The 20,621-nt window shown below is 33.6% G+C and overlaps 2 protein-coding genes and 1 non-coding gene across 3 annotated transcripts; all 3 read right to left on the bottom strand.

Annotated features, from left to right (window-relative positions):
* Nucleotides 1–225: 225 nt before the first annotated feature.
* LOC141676917 (serine/threonine-protein phosphatase 7 long form homolog) lies at nucleotides 226–5,496 on the bottom strand. Its single transcript, XM_074482637.1, has 4 exons — nucleotides 5,156–5,496; nucleotides 2,761–3,617; nucleotides 1,328–1,808; nucleotides 226–1,187 (listed from the first exon to the last, which is right to left on the bottom strand). Exons 1-4 carry the CDS (start codon nucleotides 5,165–5,167, stop codon nucleotides 1,071–1,073), a joined length of 1,467 nt encoding a protein of 488 aa, XP_074338738.1. The 5' UTR covers nucleotides 5,168–5,496; the 3' UTR covers nucleotides 226–1,070.
* A 142-nt stretch (nucleotides 5,497–5,638) lies between these two features.
* LOC141676918 (uncharacterized) lies at nucleotides 5,639–12,553 on the bottom strand. The gene is made up of 8 exons (XM_074482638.1): nucleotides 12,354–12,553; nucleotides 11,296–11,333; nucleotides 11,085–11,162; nucleotides 10,876–10,959; nucleotides 10,721–10,755; nucleotides 6,928–7,013; nucleotides 5,980–6,045; nucleotides 5,639–5,877 (listed from the first exon to the last, which is right to left on the bottom strand). The coding sequence occupies exons 1-8, from the start codon at nucleotides 12,418–12,420 to the stop codon at nucleotides 5,843–5,845; spliced, it is 489 nt and encodes a 162-aa protein (XP_074338739.1). The 5' UTR covers nucleotides 12,421–12,553; the 3' UTR covers nucleotides 5,639–5,842.
* Nucleotides 12,554–19,985: 7,432 nt separating this feature from the next.
* On the bottom strand, nucleotides 19,986–20,091 carry LOC141681112 (small nucleolar RNA R71). Its single transcript, XR_012558554.1, has one exon. It is a non-coding gene; the product is annotated as a small nucleolar RNA R71 (small nucleolar RNA).
* Between the last annotated feature and the right edge of the window lie 530 nt (nucleotides 20,092–20,621).

Here is a 20,621-nt window from a genome sequence, read left to right as displayed (position 1 = left end):
TTATATGTAAATAATGTAAAATATATAAAACGGAACACGAACTTCCATTTTCTTTTTTAAAAAGGTACCAAAATGTGGTTTCATCTGCCGTAATCTTTCTTTTCTTTTACACTCTTCTGTTTTAAAAAATGTGAAAGCCCTGTTTTGTTAAAATGAAATTGCTTAACAATTTCATTACGAAATACAGTAATATAACACAATCAACAAAATTTAATACAAACGAAATACAAAAGAAACTAAAATCAATATAAAATTTGAGCCAAATAAACAACACAGTATCTCCAAGTCTTTGTTTTTACAAAATTTCAAAAGTAAAGTCCTACAAATAGTGAAAATAAGCACAAGGAACTATTTCTTCGCACACTTCTGCCCATCTGTTCCACAGTTTGGAGGATTAGCAGTTCTCTTTTAACGCCGTTTACCCTGAGAAGTGTAGAAATGACCATACTTCCCGGGACGGTCCTGGGAACTCTGGTCCTGGGTACTCTGTGAAGAAGTGAAATCCGTACCGGCATTAGGATCAGTAGGAGGTGTAGGTGTAACATGGAGACTGAATGATGGAATGGAGAAATCCATAGATACATGCTCAGTAGGCCTGTGAGAACGATGCAGAGGAGGAGGCTGCTCAGTGGAAGGGTCCTCGGTATGACGCTGCTCCGTGGAAGGGTCCTCGGTACGAGGATGCTCGGGAGTAGGAGTCAAGCCAAGATCAAAAGGAGGAACATATGCATACCTACCGAAATCTGAGAATCATGCTGGACGCGAGTAAATGATCCCGGCACATGAACAGAAACAGTATGAGCAACAGAATCACGTACAGGAGGATCCCGATCATCGCCAAGATCCGTAGCCATAGGATCAGTATGATCATGAGTAGATGACTCGGGCACATCATGAGAATCAGAATGTAATGGAATACCATCAGCTCCAAGCTCTGCAGCAACAGGATCTTCGTCAACCAAAACCCTAGCTCGCCTACCACCAGCAGCTCGTCCACCGGCGCGTCTACCTCGACAGGCCGGTTGCTGCCTCTCCTCCAACTGCCTAGCTCTACGAACCTCCACAGGCATCTAATCAAAACCATGTAATGTGTAGGCTCTGACAAAATCACAACACTGGTCCGCATAACGAGAAACATCAGGAAGAACATCATGTGTCCGCTCAAATATCTGCCTGAACATAAGATCCTGAATAAACAAACAAAGAAAATACACACATCTTACAAAATTGTTGTATGAAATATAGAAACTACTAAAGCATTTGTGATGAAACTACGAAAAGCAAAACAACTTATTCAATAAATTAAATGTACAAGAAGAAAACTTACAATGCGATGATTAAATGCACCAACACGTGAAATGAATCTGACAGTCCTCTCCAAATACCAAGGATGGTACTCAGGCACCCTTGCAACAATCGCATCTCCAACAAACAAATGATCTAAACGATGCGCCCAGATAGATGTGCTAGCTGCATGTTTCTGAATCCATCTGATTTTGTCATTGCCCCTCAAGTTTGTACTATGCTCTGCCTCCGAGTAAACAACATCAACTGGGATAGTCTGCACGAGCCCAAACTGTCTAGCAACTATATCAGAGCAGTGAAGCTCGACTATGAAAATACAAATCAAAGGCCTGCAGTAGCGCCAAATACGCTCACCAGTGAAACAATATGCAGGAAGCTCAGAAATGACATCAGAAGAGTATGGCTGCCATATAAACTGAGATGGTCCAAGCCCATCCAATAGCGCCCGAATAGCTGAAAGGGTACGACCACCCGTGCTAGTGTAGGAATGATCATGAAGCCACCTATAACGACAATACTATAAACAGTCAGTTTCATATTTAAATTAAAAGTCTGTGTCATATCAAGTTCATTTAAGCCCTTCTAAACCCCAATTTGGGGATTAATGAACCCTAAAACATTAAAAAGTGTTAAATTCTAATCTAACATGGAAATAAATTCTGGTTGCCCTAAACCCTAGCAACAATTAGGGCCCTAAACCACGAACCATAAACCCTAACCAGTTAAATATCATATCAACTAGATTTAAAAGCTAAATCGTTCCATAACATATCAAGTTCATTTAAGCACTTATAAAACCCAATTTGGGGATTAATGAACCCTAAAACATTAAAAAGTGTTAAATTCTAATCTATCATGGAAATAAATTCTGGTTCTTAGGGTTTAGGGGTTCCTAGGGTTTAGGGCCCTAAACCCTAGCAACAATTAGGGTTTATGGTCCTTGGTTTAGGGCCTAAAGGCCCTAAACCACGAACCATAAACCATAACCAGTTAAATATCATATCAACTACATTTAAACGCTAAATCGTTCCATATCATATCAAGTTCATTTAAGCGCTTCTAAAACCCAATTTGGGGATTAATGAACCCTAAAACATTAAAAAGTGTAAAATTCTAATCTAACATGAAAATAAATTCTGGTTCCCAAGGTTTAGGGGCAACAATTAAGGTTTATGCTCCATGGTTTAGGGCCTAAACCTAAACCACGAACCATAAACCCTAACCAGTTAAATATCATATCAACTACATTTAAACGCTAAATCGTTCCATATCATATCAAGTTCATTTAAGCGCTTCTAAAACCCAATTTGGGGATTAATGAACCCTAAAACATTAAAAAGTGTAAAATTCTAATCTAACATGAAAATAAAGTATAACCCTAAACCCTAACCATTCTGTTACATATAAAGTCCTTTTAAACGATTCTAAAATAGAAATATAATAAATGCTAAGTACCTCAGTCCACGTGGAGCTGCAACCTGACCCTCCCAGAAACGAGCATCAAACAAGATAGAAGAGGTGCGAATGGGAGCAAGAGTGGGAAATCTCTCCCACGCCCATAACTGCAACAATAGCAGACAAGCAGCTACCTCATCAACGTCCTTCTTGCTTGTCTTGCATAACTCCCTATACAAATATGCAAGAACTGCAGCACCCCAAGCATAATCTCCGCATCTGTCTAGATCACGAATGAAATGTAGAAATATGGGATGGAAGAGACCTCCTGAATGATCAGTGAAGAGAACACTACCAAATAGATGAACAAGATAACACAAGACATGAAAGCGAATATCATCTGCTGATGCATCCTGCGGTAAACGTGCTGGAGCATATGAAGTAATAAAGGACAACCGAACCCTGGATCCATTCATGTCTCTCTTCGGATCGGGATCTCTATCAAAAAGCTCAACAACATAAGAACGCCAACTCATATCAGGGCCAGGGGTGACATCAGAAATAACAGCATCACCATCAATAGGAAGCCCTAAAAGAACACCTACATCCTGTAGAGTAATAGTGACCTCTCCCATAGGCAAGTGAAAGGTATGAGTCTCTGGCCGCCATCTCTCAACAAGAGCTGATATGAGACTCCAATCCAGCTGTAAAGATGCCACTCGAGCAACACCATAAAAACCAGTAGACTGAAGTAAAGGGACCATACGAAGATCTAGCGGTGGAAGATCATCTTCATTATTAGGATTTTTTCGGCGACACTTCAACATATCACCACCACCTAACCTCCAAATATCTAAAGATCTATGTGTATGCAGAAGATGAAGAAGGCTAGGGTTAACAGGGCCTAGATGCACGTCCTGCAAACATATAAAAGATCATTGTTTTGCAGATATTGTTCAAAACAGCCCGCATTGTTCAAAACATAATAACACAGTACTATTTATTAAAAAGTGCAGAAACATGTAAATTTTAGTATAAATTCTGCATACAGTAAAGCTAACATCATATCAATAAGTCACATTCCTTACAGCTAACATCATATCAATAAGTCACATTCCTTACAGATATTCTATCATCATATCAGTCCGTACATTGGAATATAGAGGCATTATAAAAAACCTATCAGAATTGAAACTATGTACCATATTATGCATATATATAAGGATTGTGAAAGGGTGGTTAAACTGACATTTTTTGTTTCCGGACATCAATCACTCAAGATTTTTTTGATGAAGCAATTTCACAGCCCCAACTGGTTCTAGCAGACAAGATTGAAGCTGTGTTTCCTTCGGGGAATTACAAAACTACATATTTCAGGAATCTCGTCAAGGTTAGTTGGGTACTGATCAGTTGTTTTAGAATATGGAGAGAGCTTTATTTAAGTACATTGAGGTCTAAAAATCAACTATGACATCCTGATTTCCACATGCAGGAAGAAGCAATTACGAATATCAATCCTGAAATGTGTGATAGAGATGTTTCATCAGCTCTTGAACCGACCATTGTAGACTGCTGAGTATTTATTTTAGTGTCCTGGTATCAGCTTATATTTTTTAGCAGTGGATGTGATTAATTTTCTATGTTAAGACTCTCTTGTTGATGCCTCATTAGTATAAAAGCTATATAATTGTACACATTCATTTCTTCAGTTTTGTTTTTTACCAAAATACATCAAAACACTATAAAAATCTTGCTATTTCATGGAATTAAATCATACAATTCATACTTATTATGCAGAATATGAATGCAGTAAAAAATAACTCAATAAAACAACAAATGCACAGTCATACCCAACTCGACCTATTGTCACGTCAACACTGTTCTAAAGGTCCAAGCACCACAGAATTGATAGAGTAGGACTAGGAAATCCAACAGCGTTAATGCATCTAGCCTAAAAATTCTTTTAATTAACTATGCTAGACCTAATTTCGTCTTGTCGTGAGACACACGCATAGCATAGCATAAGCTGCTGATTCCATCAGTAGCAGATTTACCGGAGTATCGAATCTAAAAGTGGATTAATGCAAGTGTAAACATTTCAAGCATCAATCAACAACACAATATATCAATCTCGTCTCGATCTAATGTCATCACAAAATAATTAATAAAACCAAAAGCAACACGAATCAGAGATTCCAACAGTACTCGCACACAGAGAGGCTACTTCTATAAAGACTACCAAATCAAAATCTTAGACATAACTAAACACTTGCGTAAATTCATTCCATAACACAATTAATATGACATTTATCACAAAAACATACACACAGATGCGTATCGGAAACAAAACCTAACACAATTTGAATCTCAATGGGTAATTAAATCAAACAGTTCATATGTAATCAAATCAAAAAATACATAAAAACTCAAAAAATATAAAAAAACAGATAATTACCTCAATGTTCATGATTGTTGTAGGAAGAATGATTGTTGTAAGGAGCTGTGGTCGTTTTGTTGTCTCGTCCAGCTCAGTTATATTTTCTGTATATTGTATTGTTGCTGTCTCCCGCTCTGTTATGTTATGTTGCCTTTATATTTTTTTAAAAAATTTTAAAAGGTAAAACGGAAGACGATGTTCCGTTTAGAGTGCTGAATAAACGCTACATTATATGACGTTAATAAGTGACATTTTGGGCCTTTTTACCCAAAAGTGACAATTTGGGCATTGTTTTCCAGAATGGTGGCATTCTGGGCCTTTGTTCTTATAATGCCCTGGTAACGGTCTATTTTCAAGCAGATGACAAACTATGGGTCAGGCTACATAGTGAATTAAAAGAACTGAAGATAAATCTAAGAACTTTGGGAATAAATGACCAAAGGACAATTAAACAAGCAGGCACAATGAACTTCTAGCATGGCAAATTTATATTAAAAAAAATGGATAAAAGATCTGTAAGTATTTATAATTCTATTTCCACGAGACAAACAAAATCTTCGAACATAGTCAAACGAGGTAACAAGAAAATATCATTTCACATTTGCAACTTGCAAGTAGCTGAATAACAATCTTTATATGAGAAGCACAACAAATAACTAGTTCTGTAGAAAAAGAAAATGCTTGACCACTATCACTCCCATCATATCATTTGCGAGCCTCGGTCTTCTTCTGTTCTTTAGCTGATATATCAAACATATAACATTTCTATTATTAAGATTTATGATCACAGGAAACGGAAAAATATAGGCAAACACACACATCAGTTAGGATATATCAATTACCAGCTTTCTCTTCGTCCCTCTTTTTAGCAGCTTCTGCTCTCTGTTGACGGATAAGGGCCAAACGATCTGCAGGAACCACCCAACGATGTGTGACTGTTAGGATGATACAATAGGAAAGATTGAAAAAGTAATGCATATTCTAGACAACAAGATACACATGCAAGTCAAATTATTTTCGTTAACTTTTATTTAAGTACAATTTAGCAAAAAAAAAGGTGCACGTATTACAGCTTCATGACTTGCCTAATAATTGATACACAACCCTGGAGTGGTGCAAACTGCAAGAACTGTCATGACAAAGGATGAAGGTATTTTGCACGAGATTAATAAATGTTATCATTATTAGAAACACCTAATAAGTAATAACCCAAGATAATCTGATGAACACATTTTGATTAAGGAACACACAAATAATAGTCTCAGGGCAATTAAAACATCAAAATGTTCCCACAGACAACATAATAAGTTTTTTTCTCTGTTTTAAGAAGCAAGCAAATTTAGGATACGATTAGAAGAGAAATGGCCAAATAACAATTCAGGAACTTTAAATATTTTCAACCTCTAAAACCTACAATAATATTTTTATGATTTGTGGGTATAAACTATAAAATATAAACTAAATAGTCAAGTGTTGTCCTGCTTTAACTCGGAAAGAGTAAAGGACTAAAGTAATGCAAACTAATGATGCCAAATGTACAGTCCTAATGAATGGTTAGCCTCAAACAAGTACAAGATAACCATATGTAGACGCACAAAGAAGAAAAGAGGATACAGATGTATGTATAAACAAATTTGCATAAAAATTACATTTATGTATATTTCTGTACACATTTGATGATATGTAGGAAGAAAAAGTACTTGCTAGCAACTTTCATACTGATAAAAAATTGACAGATACAATAGCATAATGACATAGTTTAAGTAGCAGACTAGTAATGACAGCCTTACCCAAATCTTTCCTCGCTTGTTCAGTTTTCCCTTGCTCTTGCAACCTCATGTACCTTTCATGAGCTTTCTGCTTCTCTATCTCTTCTCTGGAAATAATCAAATAACAAAAGTGGCTATTACGGAGAAAACTGGGTATCTATATCAACAATAGGCCTAGAACTTTGGTAAATGATCTAATTACTTATCTCTGTTGATAGGTAAAACTCTAAGGACTTTAATAACATATATTACTATACTTCTAATGTTCAATGAGTTCCTGGAACTAAAATCTGGATGGACTTTAAAGACCATCTTGTAATTCGTTATGAGTAACACAAAATAAATATAAATAAACACGTCATTCCATATCCACAACGAATCACGGGGTAAATCTCATCTGATGCAACAAAATTCTGAAAAAAGGCTAGAATAACGATGAGGCCTTATGTAATAGTCAAATTTGTAGAGAAAATGAAGATTAAAACCCTTTAAATTAAGAAAGGGGTGTGACCGCATTTGATCCCTATATACTCAACCCAGTCCTTCGTGATTCTCGGAGGACATAAAATTACAGAATTCTGTACTCTTTTTGGGAATTTCACACAGTACAAACAAAAAGGGTTAATAGGCTAAAACATAATTGAACTACTACCGAATCTGCAATTGGGCAACTGAACTCAAAAAACTTGCAGTCAACTCATTAAACTGATAAAAAATTGCATTTAGGTGATTGAACTCCAAAAACTTGCAATCAACTCATTAAACTGATAAAAACTTGCGTTTAGGTAACTGCCGTTAACATACACTAACAGAATGAACGAAAATTTATTCAAATTTCTTAAATTCTATAATTTATAAATTTTATAAAAATGATAATTTCAAAAACTTTATAAATTTGTAGGTTTTTTAAAAAAAAAAAATAAGTACGTAAAAAGCAAACTAATTGATTTAGTTAACAAAACAAAACTAACTGATTTAAGCAAAAACCAACGTATTTATTTAGCAAAAAAATCAATTGATGTATTTAGTAAAAAAAACACAATAGATATATTTAGAAAATAACTAACATTAGAAAAAAAATTTAAAAAAAATAACTGATTTATTTAGAATAAGAAACGAAAACAACTAACTGATTTATTTGGAAAAAAATAATACAAAAGAAAAAAAAATAACTGATTCCGTTAAAGTCAAAGATGATTTAACGTTTGTGCAAATTTTTTAATGTTCAATGACTAAATTTCAAGTTAAATGTAGTTCAGTGATCCGTTAGCAAGCTTTTTGAATTCAGTGACCTACTTGCAAGTTGGTGATCAGTTCGGTGATGTAACTATTAACCCCAAACAAAAACAACTGAATCTCACATGTCTTGTAGTGCAACATAAATATATAAATAAACTAACCTCGTTGAGTTATTCAATCTTTGAATTTCGTAGTTTGTCATTTAGTTTGGGATATATATCTAGTCACAAAAAGTACAAGTATGTGCAAGTAAGATATGAATATATTTGATTTGCAATTCTGCTAGTGTCGTGAACTTTCAGTCTGGGCTTGATTAATGTTCTAGCACAAGACTTGGATCAGCTCACTTTGTACAATCATTAACTTTACTGAAACTAAATTGTCTAGATAACTGTCCAGGTTATAACAATCTAATACTCAGCCAGGAATATTAAAAAAGAGAAACATAACACCTTTAAAAAAAACAGAATACCAGATGTGTATAACCGAGGAACAAATGTGGAGGTACAGTTCACATAAATGCAGGAAATAAAGATCATCAATCTAGTTAATGAAGACTTATGAAAGACAGGTATGGTGAAGCTAAAAAGTTTCAAAAAAACAAAAGCATATATCGAAGGGCTTTTCTTTGAAGTTACTTAGAGCAAGTCCAACATCCGCCTTAGAGAAAGTTCAACAATGTCCTATTAATTGCCTTATAAATATTGATTACACATTTTTATCGTATAATATTAGTGTATTATATTAATTATTTAGTACATTAACTTTCCTTTTTATGCTTGATTTTGCAGTATTTCTGATTTTGCAGGTTGGTTATTAAGAAGATTTCTCGAAATTTACCGTTATATGGAAAAAATTGGGACACAAGCCAGAATATTGCAATATAACATCACGAGTCAGCATTATCGTGGTGAATCAAGCATAAATCTTTTATAAGGGAAAGTTGTGCAAGCATTTGGTTACGAAGATTGTTGTAAATCAATTAGGAGATCCTTGTGATTAATGCTAATGCGTAACTTTTTAGTATAAATAGACCCCATTAACCTCATTGTATAAACACATCTCACACATCTCTTTCCTCTCATCTCTTATATTTCTCTTCATCTCTTTCTCCCATGTATCCAAGATTTTATTATTAAGAAAAGCTTCAAGTTTGTCTCGATTCTTGGTATAAGTTCTTTATTTTCTTATATCACGATGGTCTCCGTAATGTTCAACTAAGCTCTTTCTAAGGGGCGGATGTAGTTGGCTAAAGACACCCGATATCATATCATGGTGTATGCGCTTTAATTGCTACATGTTTATTTTATTGATTATCTCCAATATCATGTCTATGTGAGTAATTTCATACGTTCCACACAAGTAAAATTAGGCATTTGTATAGTTATGATCCATATTATTTTGAGAGTTGGTTTAATTAGTATTTTTATGGTTGTGAATGTAACTTGATTTGGAGTCATTGGATGTCTTTACTCCAAATACTTGTGAGTTTATTTATTATTAAAAATACATGTCTATGCCATGATGTTCGTCTTTATCCGATTAAATTCGTTCCTTAGATCTTTAAAAGTGATATTTTAAGTGATAGTTTAATTGTTCTTAATAGTTTTATAAATTAAAAACTTGATTCGCATTCTCTGTGATTCGACCCATACTTGTCCCGTGCTCGCGTACACCGTGCACTTGGCAGTTTTATTAGTTTCAGATTTTTCTCCAACAAATATAAGTAAAAATAGTATCCAAGTATTTTAGCATATTATTTTGGTTTATCAACTCCATGCCCTATAATAGTGCCTTATTATTAAAATAATAATAAATTTGAATTAAAACTGGAGAGAAGGGAAAAGATTAGAGGAGAGAGGTGTAAAAAAGGGAAATAATTTTTTATTGATAAAAATAAAACAGGACACACAAATTGGTGCCTCCAAAATAGGCATGTGATGGATGTTCTAGTATTTTAATGCATCACTAAAACATTGTTGGAGTAATCATTTCTTCAAAATGCACCAAATTTTAACCAAGGACATCATTTTTAAGATATTGTTGTACTTGCTCTTATATGTTGTCATAAGTCAAAATTTAGGGCATTGGACAAAAAAAAGTTGATCCAACAATGTTCTAGTGATGCCTTATATAACTAAAAAAACCTCTTCAAGCCTCATTCCCAAGACAACACTATGCATTGCATTATTTCACTTGTATCAATAACAAAATTATTTCCCTCCTTTTTGACACATCCCTCTCCTCTCATCTTTTACCTTTCCTCCAATAGTAATTCAAATATATTATTACTTAAATACTAAGACACAATTATAAGGCAAATTGGTGGAGTTGATATACCAAAATAATATCATAAACCACTAGTACACTTTTATCTATTTTATTTTTAAGGCATCTACTAGGACATTGTTGAACTTGCTCTTAGGCCTCATATACATAAACATTCAGTGCTTTGATGTAGTAAGATCAATCAAAATAACAATAGAGATAAAATTATCAATCAGTTCTAAGTTAGGGGGAAAATAAGCTTTTATTAATCAGTCCTATATAAGGGGGCATTTAAGCTTTTACAAACCTTTCACGTCTAGAAAGTTCGGTCGTTTTCTCAATCTGTGTAAAAGATCATGGTGTTAGAAATCAAACTACAACTCCACACATAGCTACTTGGAAACAACATATGAGTAGAGAATTAAGAGCGAGAGAAAAATACAGAGTTCAATATCAACTCACATCAATATCTCTGGCTTTTAGATTTTTTGGCTTCACCAAATTTGGATTCGCAATCTCGATGATACCTTCTGTGCCTTTCTTTTTCTGTTATAAGAAAATGATAACCAACCCAACCTTACCTCCATTTCCAATCAAAAGGAAACTAGTATACCCTATATCAAGCACAATAACAGAACATTCTGGATTAAAAATGTTTGAAAAGTACTTACTTCCTCTCCTTCAGAATCGTCAGACTCTTCATCAGATTCTTCTTCTAGCCTCTCATCTTTTATGTCTTCAGCTTCTTCCTTATAATGCCAAAAATTGGATTGAGATAATTATAAAGATATCGAATGACCTCGACAGCTTTCAATTTAAAAATATTATAAAAGAAATCTTCAATCTGTAAAGAATGCAAATATGAGTTTGATATATAATTACCCGTTTAAATGTTTTTGGACGAGAAGAAGTGCCAGCAACTACAATTTTAAAATGCAGAGATTAGTTTGTCAATAAGATCTCAATCACACTTAAATCCCTAAGGGACTTGAAGCTTCATTTAAGATTGAAACAACGTAGAACAACAAAATTGCATTTCAGTTTAACAATAAAATGACTGAGAACCTGTGATGAAGTATTAAAAGCTCAATCAGCGTATAGCTACATATCGATTCATCTAGACTTATTTAAAACATTGTTAAACAAAATACAGGATCATAATAAACACCAATAATCTAGCCATATTTGTTTGCAAGAATTATAATCATTTCACTGTTTCTAATTTGTAATCATTAATCACCCCTGATCACTTAAGATAGTATGATGAAAAAGTTTGGATCACTTTATAGTTCAAGAGGTTGTTTACAGCCATCCTTTCATTAGGTTATGGGCCTAAATCCTGATTGTCTAACCTTATAAGTAGTCAAGGTAAATACGTATAAGTGACTTTTAAGTTGAATCCCAAGAAGTTTATAATACGTACTTCAGTTACTCATTTGGGCTTTGTACTTCAGCATAATAAAATTAATTTCGAGCGTAACTTCCATTTTCGTTTTTGTTATTTTCTTATACATTTAAACTGAAATATTAATAATTGAAAGAAATGAAACTAATTTTTGTACGTAAAATAGTAACAACTACATATAACTTATAAAAAAAACGTAAAGTAACAAGTAACTTTTGTGAAGGCTGCCCGTGAAAATGAGATGAAAATTTAGGTTAGACAAATTCTTCTAAAATTAGGCTAAATAAGCTAATACTCTTAGGACTATAATCCCGTGAAACAAACACCGCCCCAAAGGTTAATCATTTTAACCGACTAAATTTTGATCATTTCTCACATTCCCCTCGAAAACATAAAAATTTCACAACAAACAAGCACTCATCGCTGTCAAATTACATGCTATATATAAAAAATAACCTAAAACCTAAAAAAGCAATGAATTAATATATATAACTGAATTCAACACAAATATATAAATAAATAAATACAAACATACTCATCTCCTCAGGAGTGGAAAATTGGCGACGACCCGTGGGTTTACCCTTGAATTTGCCCCGACCCATGTTATCACAAACCCAAATAATCACTTGAATTGCTTCCAATTTTATATAAAAGGGGGGAATGTAAAACCCCTAGTTATTTGAATGGGTGTAGTAGTCTCAAGGGGAAGTGCATTAGTTGGGGAATATTCCAGTGTGAGTGCCTTTCTTTTTCTTTTATCCTAACGGAATCCGCTTTCGAGCCGGGGATTCTCTGTGGGTCCACTAAGTGACACTTGTATTGTCGTGGTTGGCTAGTCTTGTTTTGATGCTCCATCATGTTATACGGGAATAAACAGGAATAGCCTATCACGATTGTTTTTAATACTTTAATGATTTTTAATAATATAATTATATCTTAAAATTATTACATTTTAATATCTATTTTCAATAGTTGAAAAATAAATTTAAGAACATAATAAGTTCTAATAATAAATTTTGTGTGATAATTTGAGACATGATTAAAAATAAATAATATAATATAATATGTTATTCATGGGACTCAAGTCCTCAACCTATGAAAATTGTTAAAAAAAAAGTATATAAAAATTTTAATATAATAAGTTGTTGACGATTCCCATCTATCTGACTTTAGATTTTACGGTTGTTATTTGTCGTATCAAACCACTGAACAACTGACTACCAAATAGAGGATGTTTTGTGATAATTTGAGACTTGACTGAAAATAAATAATATAATATAATATGTTGTTCACGGGACTCGAGCCCTGAACCTGTAGAAATTGTTAAAATAAAGAATATAAAAGTTTAAATATAATAAACTGTTCACGGGGTTCATGGAAGCAGTTTAACATTAATAAAATAATATTTATTATTGCATCCAATGGTTCTCATCTATCCGACTTTATATCTGATGGTTGTTATTTGTCGTACCAAACAACTGTACCAAGCAACCGACTACCAAATAGAGGGTGTTCTGCTTATAATAGTATAGTATAAAGAATATAAAAATTTAAATATAATAAACTGTTCACGGAGTTTAAACCCTGATTCCATGGAAGCAGTTTAACATTAATATAATAATATTTATTATTGCATCCAAGGTTCTCATCTATCCGACTTTATATCTGACGGTTGTTATTTGTCGTACCAAACAACTGTACCGAGCAACCGACTACCAAATAGAGGGTGTTCTACTTATAATAGTATAGTATAGATATAGTGGTAGTGGTAGTGGTAGCAGAAGCGGTGTGCCTTTTTTTCTCAATATTTTAGTATATATATTTACATTATATATATATATGTATATACAATATAGTCGTGAAAAACCATTATTTTAAAAATATAAAATATATAATCTATTTATTTTTAATCATATATAACTATAAATTTTAATCACCGGGTTAAAAATCGAAGTTACATAATATTTTATATAAAAAAAATTATTAAAATTTTAATGAAAAAGTTTAAATTGTAACTACAATAAAATCACACTTATTAAAAATTATTTTACCGCATAATCAAATTTAAAATCTATTATTTTTTTAAAAAAATAATCGTTAAATATTTTATTATATTCAAATATAATTATTATTGTAGATTAGCATCGAATTATATATTTTAAAAAATAAAATTTTACAATTTGTGATGAGATTTTATAAATCAATGGTTCTCAGTAGTTCACACGGTTTTCCATGGAGTAAAGGTCTATAACACAAAAAAATATATATTTTTTCATGTAGCAAAGGCGTGTATATATATAACACGGAAAATATATGACAAAAAATTAGTGTACTTAGAGTGAAGGTACATACATTATCACAAAAGTATACTACAAAGAAAATTTTCATTTATATTTTACTTTTGGGTACACAAAAGTATACCACACTAAATACATAAAAGTAATATATTTATAATTCAGTAATAATATTTATAATGAACATATATATTTATAATACATATATTTAATTTTAAAATAACATGTGATTTTATTGTATGTAAATATGATTTATATAGATTTTTTTACCTAAATATCTTAGATTATATCTATATTTATATTAAAAATCTTATACAAAACACCAACAGAGACTATACCACAAAGGTAGACTAATGACAAAGGTAGATCAGAATATACAAACCCAAATAAGTTGTGTTTAGTTCAGCATCGGAATACACTAAAATGCACAAAAATGAAAACTTTCCAATGTCTAGGTTTTGGTACATGGAAATCTAGTTTAGGCATATATGGTGGTTAACTTAATATAAATTAGACGGATAAAACGGAAGAAACCAGACACCTCACACCAAAAATTGTTAGGAATATGTTGTGTACTTGATGATAAATCAAACAAAACACTTAGTAAATTTAATTAAGTGAATTTGTAGCTTTCAACGGATGATCGGTTCAATATCCGTTGAAAGAGTATATTATGTATTATTAAGTTTAGTAGCACATTTCTACATATTGTAATGCCTTAGAAAACTAGATGTTGTAGAATCTTTTAAGTCATGTTGACTACTAGATTGATATCCAAGATAGGTTGGCTAATTATAAATATTAGATGTCTTGTAATCTTGTATAAATGAAATGAAGTCAACTGCTATGAAGATAGTCTCAACGGATGTTCCACAAGGCTTCAACGGATGATCAACTAAAGTCTCAACGGATGATCAACAAGACTCTCAATGGATGATCCAACAAAGTCTGAACGGATGATCCCACAGAGTTTCAATTGATGATCTAACTGAATTTCAACGGATGAACAAATTCAAAAAAGCAGTTGATAGTGACTTGATAGTCACATGCGTTGATTGTATGCAAATGGAATGTGGCAGCCTATTTACGGGTTTTAGAGAACAAAGAAGCATTTCCATTTCCATGCTAAACTGAAGATAATCAAAGATGTTGGATTGAGAAATGAAGGAGCATGAAATTAGACTAGAAATATTTTGTCTTATTTGTTTGCCTTTTTATCATGTAACTTGGTGATATATAAACCAAGTGTAGCAAGTAGAACAAGAAGGAAGTTAGAAAGCAATTACTATAGAAATAGATAAATCCATATCTGTAAAGAATTTTTTTGTTCTTGTAAGTTCAACTTGTAAGCAGCTGTGTGCAAACTTTGCATCATAGAGTTCTCATATTTATATATATCTCTGTTGGAAAAGTTCAATCCACCAGAAAATTTTTAAATACTTGTATTTGATTACTTTGTGCTTAATTTATTCAATACTTTCATTCCGCACTTTAGCTAAATCAAACACTGTTATATATTTATAGTATAACAATTCTTAAAATTGAAAAAGTAGCCAGAATTACATTTAACCCCCCCCCCCCCTTCTGTAATTATTTGTTAGATTTTTTGGTTTTTTGGGAATAACAATTAGTATCAGAGCAAGCTTTTGATGTACAAAGAGTTTAAAGATCACAACAACTAACAAGATGAGCAGAAAAGATGTTGAAGTAAAAATTCCATTTCTGGACAAAGACAACTATCACCATTGGAAGGTGAAGATGCACCTGCATCTCCTCTCTCAAGATGAAGAATATGTGGACTGCATTGAGAAAGGTTCTCATGGTCCTATGAGAGCTGCTATAGGAAATGAGTCATCCATCACAAAGCCTAGAGCAGAATGATCTGATCCAGATATTGAGCAAGTTCATAAGGATAAGAAGGACATGAACAATTTGTTTAATGGTGTTGTTGGTGATATATTTGACAACATCATAAATTGCAAACTGCTAAAGAGGTTTGGGATACTATTCAAGTTATATGTGATGGAACTGAGAAAGTAAGGGAAAATAATATACAACTTTTGATTTAGCAATATGAGCATTTTCATAGTGAAGAAAGTGAGTCACTCACTGATATTTTCAGTAGATTTCAAAAACTACTGAACGCTCTAAAGTTGCATGGAAGAGCCTATCAAACAAATGACTCAAACCTCAAATTCCTTAGATCTCTACCAAAGGAGTGGAAGCCTATGATAGTCTCACTAAGAAACTCTCAAGATTACAAAGAGTTCACCTTGTATAGACTGTATGGGATTCTAAAGATCTATGAGCTTAAAATAGAGCAAGATGAGAAGCTAGAGAAAGAAAGAAAGAAAGGAGGATCCATTGCATTGGTTGCTGAGCAAGAAAAAGAGAAGGAGATAAAGGTTGAAGCTGTTGAATCTGCACCAAACCCTAGAGTTTGTGAAGGCAAGAAAAAAGGCTAGTAGCTGAACATGAAGAGCATCTTAGTCAAGATGACATGGATGACATAGATGAACATCTGGATTTTCTATCCAGGAGGTTTTCCAAGCTCAAATGCAAGAAGAATTTGGAGCATCAAAGCCAAACAGAAACATGGTTGACAAGTCAAAATTCAAATGTTTCAAGTGTGGCTTGAGTGGTCATTTTATCAATGAATGTAGAAAGTCTGATTCTGATAGAAAGAAGTTTGAGCCTGTGGATTACAAAAAGAAATACTTTGAGTTGCTCAAACAGAAGGAAAGGGCTTTTCTAACTCAAGAAAATGACTGGACGGCTGATGGACTAGAAGAGGGTGAAGATAAATGATATGTCAATCTAGCACTTATGGCAAAATCAGATGAAACAGAAGTCAGTCCATCAAGTAATCAGGTAATCACCACTAATCTGGCACATTTATCTAAAGCTGAGTGTAATGATGCTATAAATAAAATGTCTACTAAATTATATCATCTGCGTGTTACACTCAAGTCTCTCACTAAAGAAAACACTAAACTTAAAGAGAATAACATGTTTTTAAGTGAAAGAAACAATGTGTTAGAAACTCAATTTGTTGAGTTTGAAAAACTGAAGATAGAGTGCAAGATTTCCAAAGATGAACTGACTGAATCCTCAAAGAACGAGGATATTTTAAGAAAATAACTTGAACGAGAATAGGAAGTAATTAAGGCATGGAAATCATCTAGAGATGTCCATACTCAAATTACTAAAGTTCAAGGTATGGAATCCTTCTGTGATGAAGCCTGGAAAAAGAGCAAGGAAAACTAAATTCTAATTTGGTAGAAGGACTTTCAACTGATGTGGATTCAACGGATGATGAATGTTATCCGTCGAATGATCAAAAGAATTATCTGTCGAAAGACAAGGAATCACATCCGTTGAGTGAAAGAAAGCCAGTTAGCAAATCCCAACTAGCTAAGTTAAATGAGAAATATGGATCAGTTTCCAAGAACTTTGTTCCAGGAGAAAAAATTCAAGTGAAAAAGAATAAGAGAGTCAATATAAGCCATCTGTCAATCAAGCAATTGAATGACAGTTTGGAGAAAATTAAGGTTAAAGAAGAATCTAAAAGGAAAAATAATAGAAATGGGAAAATATGAATTAAAAAACATAACAACTACACACCTAATAAATATGAACCTAGAAAAATCTGTATGAAGTGTGGTAGTGTTAATCATTTGTCTGTTAATTACAAACTTGCTATCCCTGCTCTCATGTCTATACCTCCTTCATTTCCTACCATGCCTACAATGCATGTGAATGTTATGCCTGCACATAATTTAATTGCACAATTTGCTAATATGCAATTTGCACAAAATCATTACTATATTGCATTTAGTATGCCACAAATGCCATGTAACATGCCTTACTAGAATAACATGTTTACACAGAATATGCCTTTCCATGTTAACCAGCCTGTGCATGATAATTATGTAATGATGAATGCTTTTAAGGGTTGATAAGTGGATTTTATATCTACTTGGAACGCTTCATTACAAGCTTCAGTTGGTTTTTTGGACTCAAGTTGTTGGTATTTATGATATATTTTTGTGTTATTGCATTTCAGGCATCAGTTAAATGAAGAAAGAAGTTTTTCAAAGAAATATGCTGAAAAAATATCAGAACTGTAAGCCTAGGACATTCTCAAGTTGTTGATAATCTCGTTAGCTTCGCGTGGGCCGTTGAATCTCCTAATTCTGATGAGTAGAACTCAAGATACGGTTAAAAGAAGAATTGTCAGAAAATTTCCAGAAGACCAGTGCGGCCGCGCCCGAAAGTAGCGTGCATGCGCCCTGTTTCTGTATTGGAATCCCGATTTTAGTCAAAATTGAAGATTTTGAGAGTCCTGGTCATCCTGGAGCCTATATATATCAATAAAAAGATGTTTTCAACAACAAGGAGTGAGGGGAGAGCAATAAGAAGACCTAAAGAGTACGAGACGGCTACGGAGTAAAAGACTTTTATATTCTTGATTATAGTTGTACTTCGGATGCTTGTTTTCGATTTGTCCTTAAACCCTAGTACTCTTATATTATTTTATATCATGCTTTTATTGGAACCCATGGTGACGATGAGTTCGATTATGAACTAATCATTATCGTGGGGTTCTAACGGATTTACTTATGGATTTCTATAGTTAATTTGTTTTAATATCTTGGTGTTTGGTGATTGATTGATATCCTAGTATTGATTGCGCTTATTCATCTTATGTGCGTAGATAACATATAAGATAGCGTGTTAATCTCTATTGAAGCGACAGTGAATATAGAGATTTAGAACGTGCCATGCTAGCATAGGTTCATGTATTTATTATGCTTGATTCGTAGGTAATTTTAACCATCTTACTTGCCCTATATAATCATGATAGATAACTTGCGCATTAAACCTTTATGTTGTCAAATTTATATATACATATAGGGTCTCAACATAATTGGTGACTATTCAGCTTCTATCTCTTTTGTGGATGTCTGGTAGTAGGGTACTCGTATAACGAAAGTTGGCGTTTACTAGCTTCATGTTATCTGATTAGTTGTAATCACTATTGCATGCTAAGGTTAAGAACATTGACTTTGAATGAAGTAGTAATGAAGTTAGAATCCCATGTTGGTCTCATATAGTTAATTCAATCACTTTTATTCTTTGTTGATTACATGTTAGTTTAATCTTAGTTATAAACAACTCAACTTGTTATTGTCTTAGCATTGAGCAAGAGCCATACCATTGTTACATAGGCGCATAATCTTAAGTTAACTAAAAAGAGTCTCTGTGGGTATGAATCTAATTTATATCGTATACTATTTGCGAACGCGTATACTTGCGTGTAATTTTAGCGGGTGTTTTCGCCCTAACAAGTTTTTTGCGGCGCTGCCGGGGACTCGGTAATTTTTAGTTTATATGCTTGACATCAGTGGTCATTAAAGTTAATTGACTCAGATTCTTTTACTTTCACGGTTTACTTATTTGTATTTCAGGTACTCATTACAATGGGAGATCCTGCAGCACCAACGAAAGCGTTGATGGATTTTTCTCAACCCAAGATCAACGACATTCAATCTAGCATTGTCAGGCCAGCGATTGCAGCTAATACCTTTGAGATCAAACCTGGCATAATTTATATGGTACATAATTCAGTCCAGTTTGGGGGTTCGCCAACGGAAGATCCAAATATGCACATTAGGGATTTCATCGAGATCTGCAATACCTTCAAGTTCAATAATATTTCTGAAGATGCTATAAAGCTGAGGCTTTTCCCATTCTCTCTGAGGGATAAAGCTAAGTGTTGGTTACATTCTCTACCAGCAGGTTCTATCACTACTTGGGAGGATCTTTCTCAGAAGTTTCTTACTAAATTCTTCCCTATGGCGAAGACCGCTGCACTCAAGAATGCTCTTACTCAATTTCACAGCAACCGGGAGAATCTTTATGTGAAGATTGGGAGCGCTACAAGGAGATGCTTAGGAAGTGTCCTCATCATAGCATGCCTGATTGGATGATCATCAATTATTTTTATAATGGGTTGGGAGCACAGTCTAGATCCATACTTGATGCAGCATCAGGTTGAGCATTATGGGCAAAGAGCTATGAAGAAGCTTATGGTCTAATTGAACTGATGGCTGCTAATGAATATCAGTATCCAACCCAGAGATTGCCACAAGGCAAGGTAGCAGGAGTTCTGGAAGTGGATACAGCTACGGCTATCATTGCTCAACTAAAGGCGTTGTCTATGAAGATCGATTCTCTGGCTAACTATGGTGTTAATCAGATAACCAGTATTTGTGAGCTGTGTGCAGGTTCGCATGCAACGGAGCAATGCACTATATCTAGTGAATCAGCTCAGTTTGTGAACAACTTTCAGAGATCGCAGCAACCAGTTCCAGCCACTTATCATCCTAACAACTGGAATCATCCTAACTTCAGCTGGAGCAACAATCAGAATGCGAGGCAACCGTTGTTCCAGCAGTTTAGATACAAGCAATTCAATCCTCTTGGTTTTAAGCAACAATTGGCAC

This window comes from Apium graveolens, chromosome 8, assembly GCF_009905375.1.
Source record: "Apium graveolens cultivar Ventura chromosome 8, ASM990537v1, whole genome shotgun sequence".
Lineage (NCBI taxonomy): Eukaryota > Viridiplantae > Streptophyta > Magnoliopsida > Apiales > Apiaceae > Apium > Apium graveolens.
The sequence above is the reverse complement of the archived record's forward strand: the minus strand, read 5'-3'. Positions and strand labels throughout refer to the sequence as shown.

What these genes read in the sequence shown, in the direction of transcription:
- LOC141676918 (XM_074482638.1), bottom strand. Translation starts at nt 12,420, where the DNA reads ATGGGTCGGGGCAAATTCAAGGGTAAACCCACGGGTCGTCGCCAATTT. An exon ending in GTCCAAAAACATTTAAACGG is followed by an intron (nt 11,163 to 11,295) that starts GTAATTATATAT and finishes TGGCATTATAAG; the next exon opens with GAAGAAGCTGAAGACATAAA. An exon ending in ACAAGCGAGGAAAGATTTGG is followed by an intron (nt 6,046 to 6,927) that starts GTAAGGCTGTCA and finishes TGGTTCCTGCAG; the next exon opens with ATCGTTTGGCCCTTATCCGT.
- LOC141676917 (XM_074482637.1), bottom strand. An exon ending in GCAGCTCCACGTGGACTGAG is followed by an intron (nt 1,809 to 2,760) that starts GTACTTAGCATT and finishes TTGTCGTTATAG; the next exon opens with GTGGCTTCATGATCATTCCT. An exon ending in GTGCATTTAATCATCGCATT is followed by an intron (nt 1,188 to 1,327) that starts GTAAGTTTTCTT and finishes TTGTTTATTCAG; the next exon opens with GATCTTATGTTCAGGCAGAT.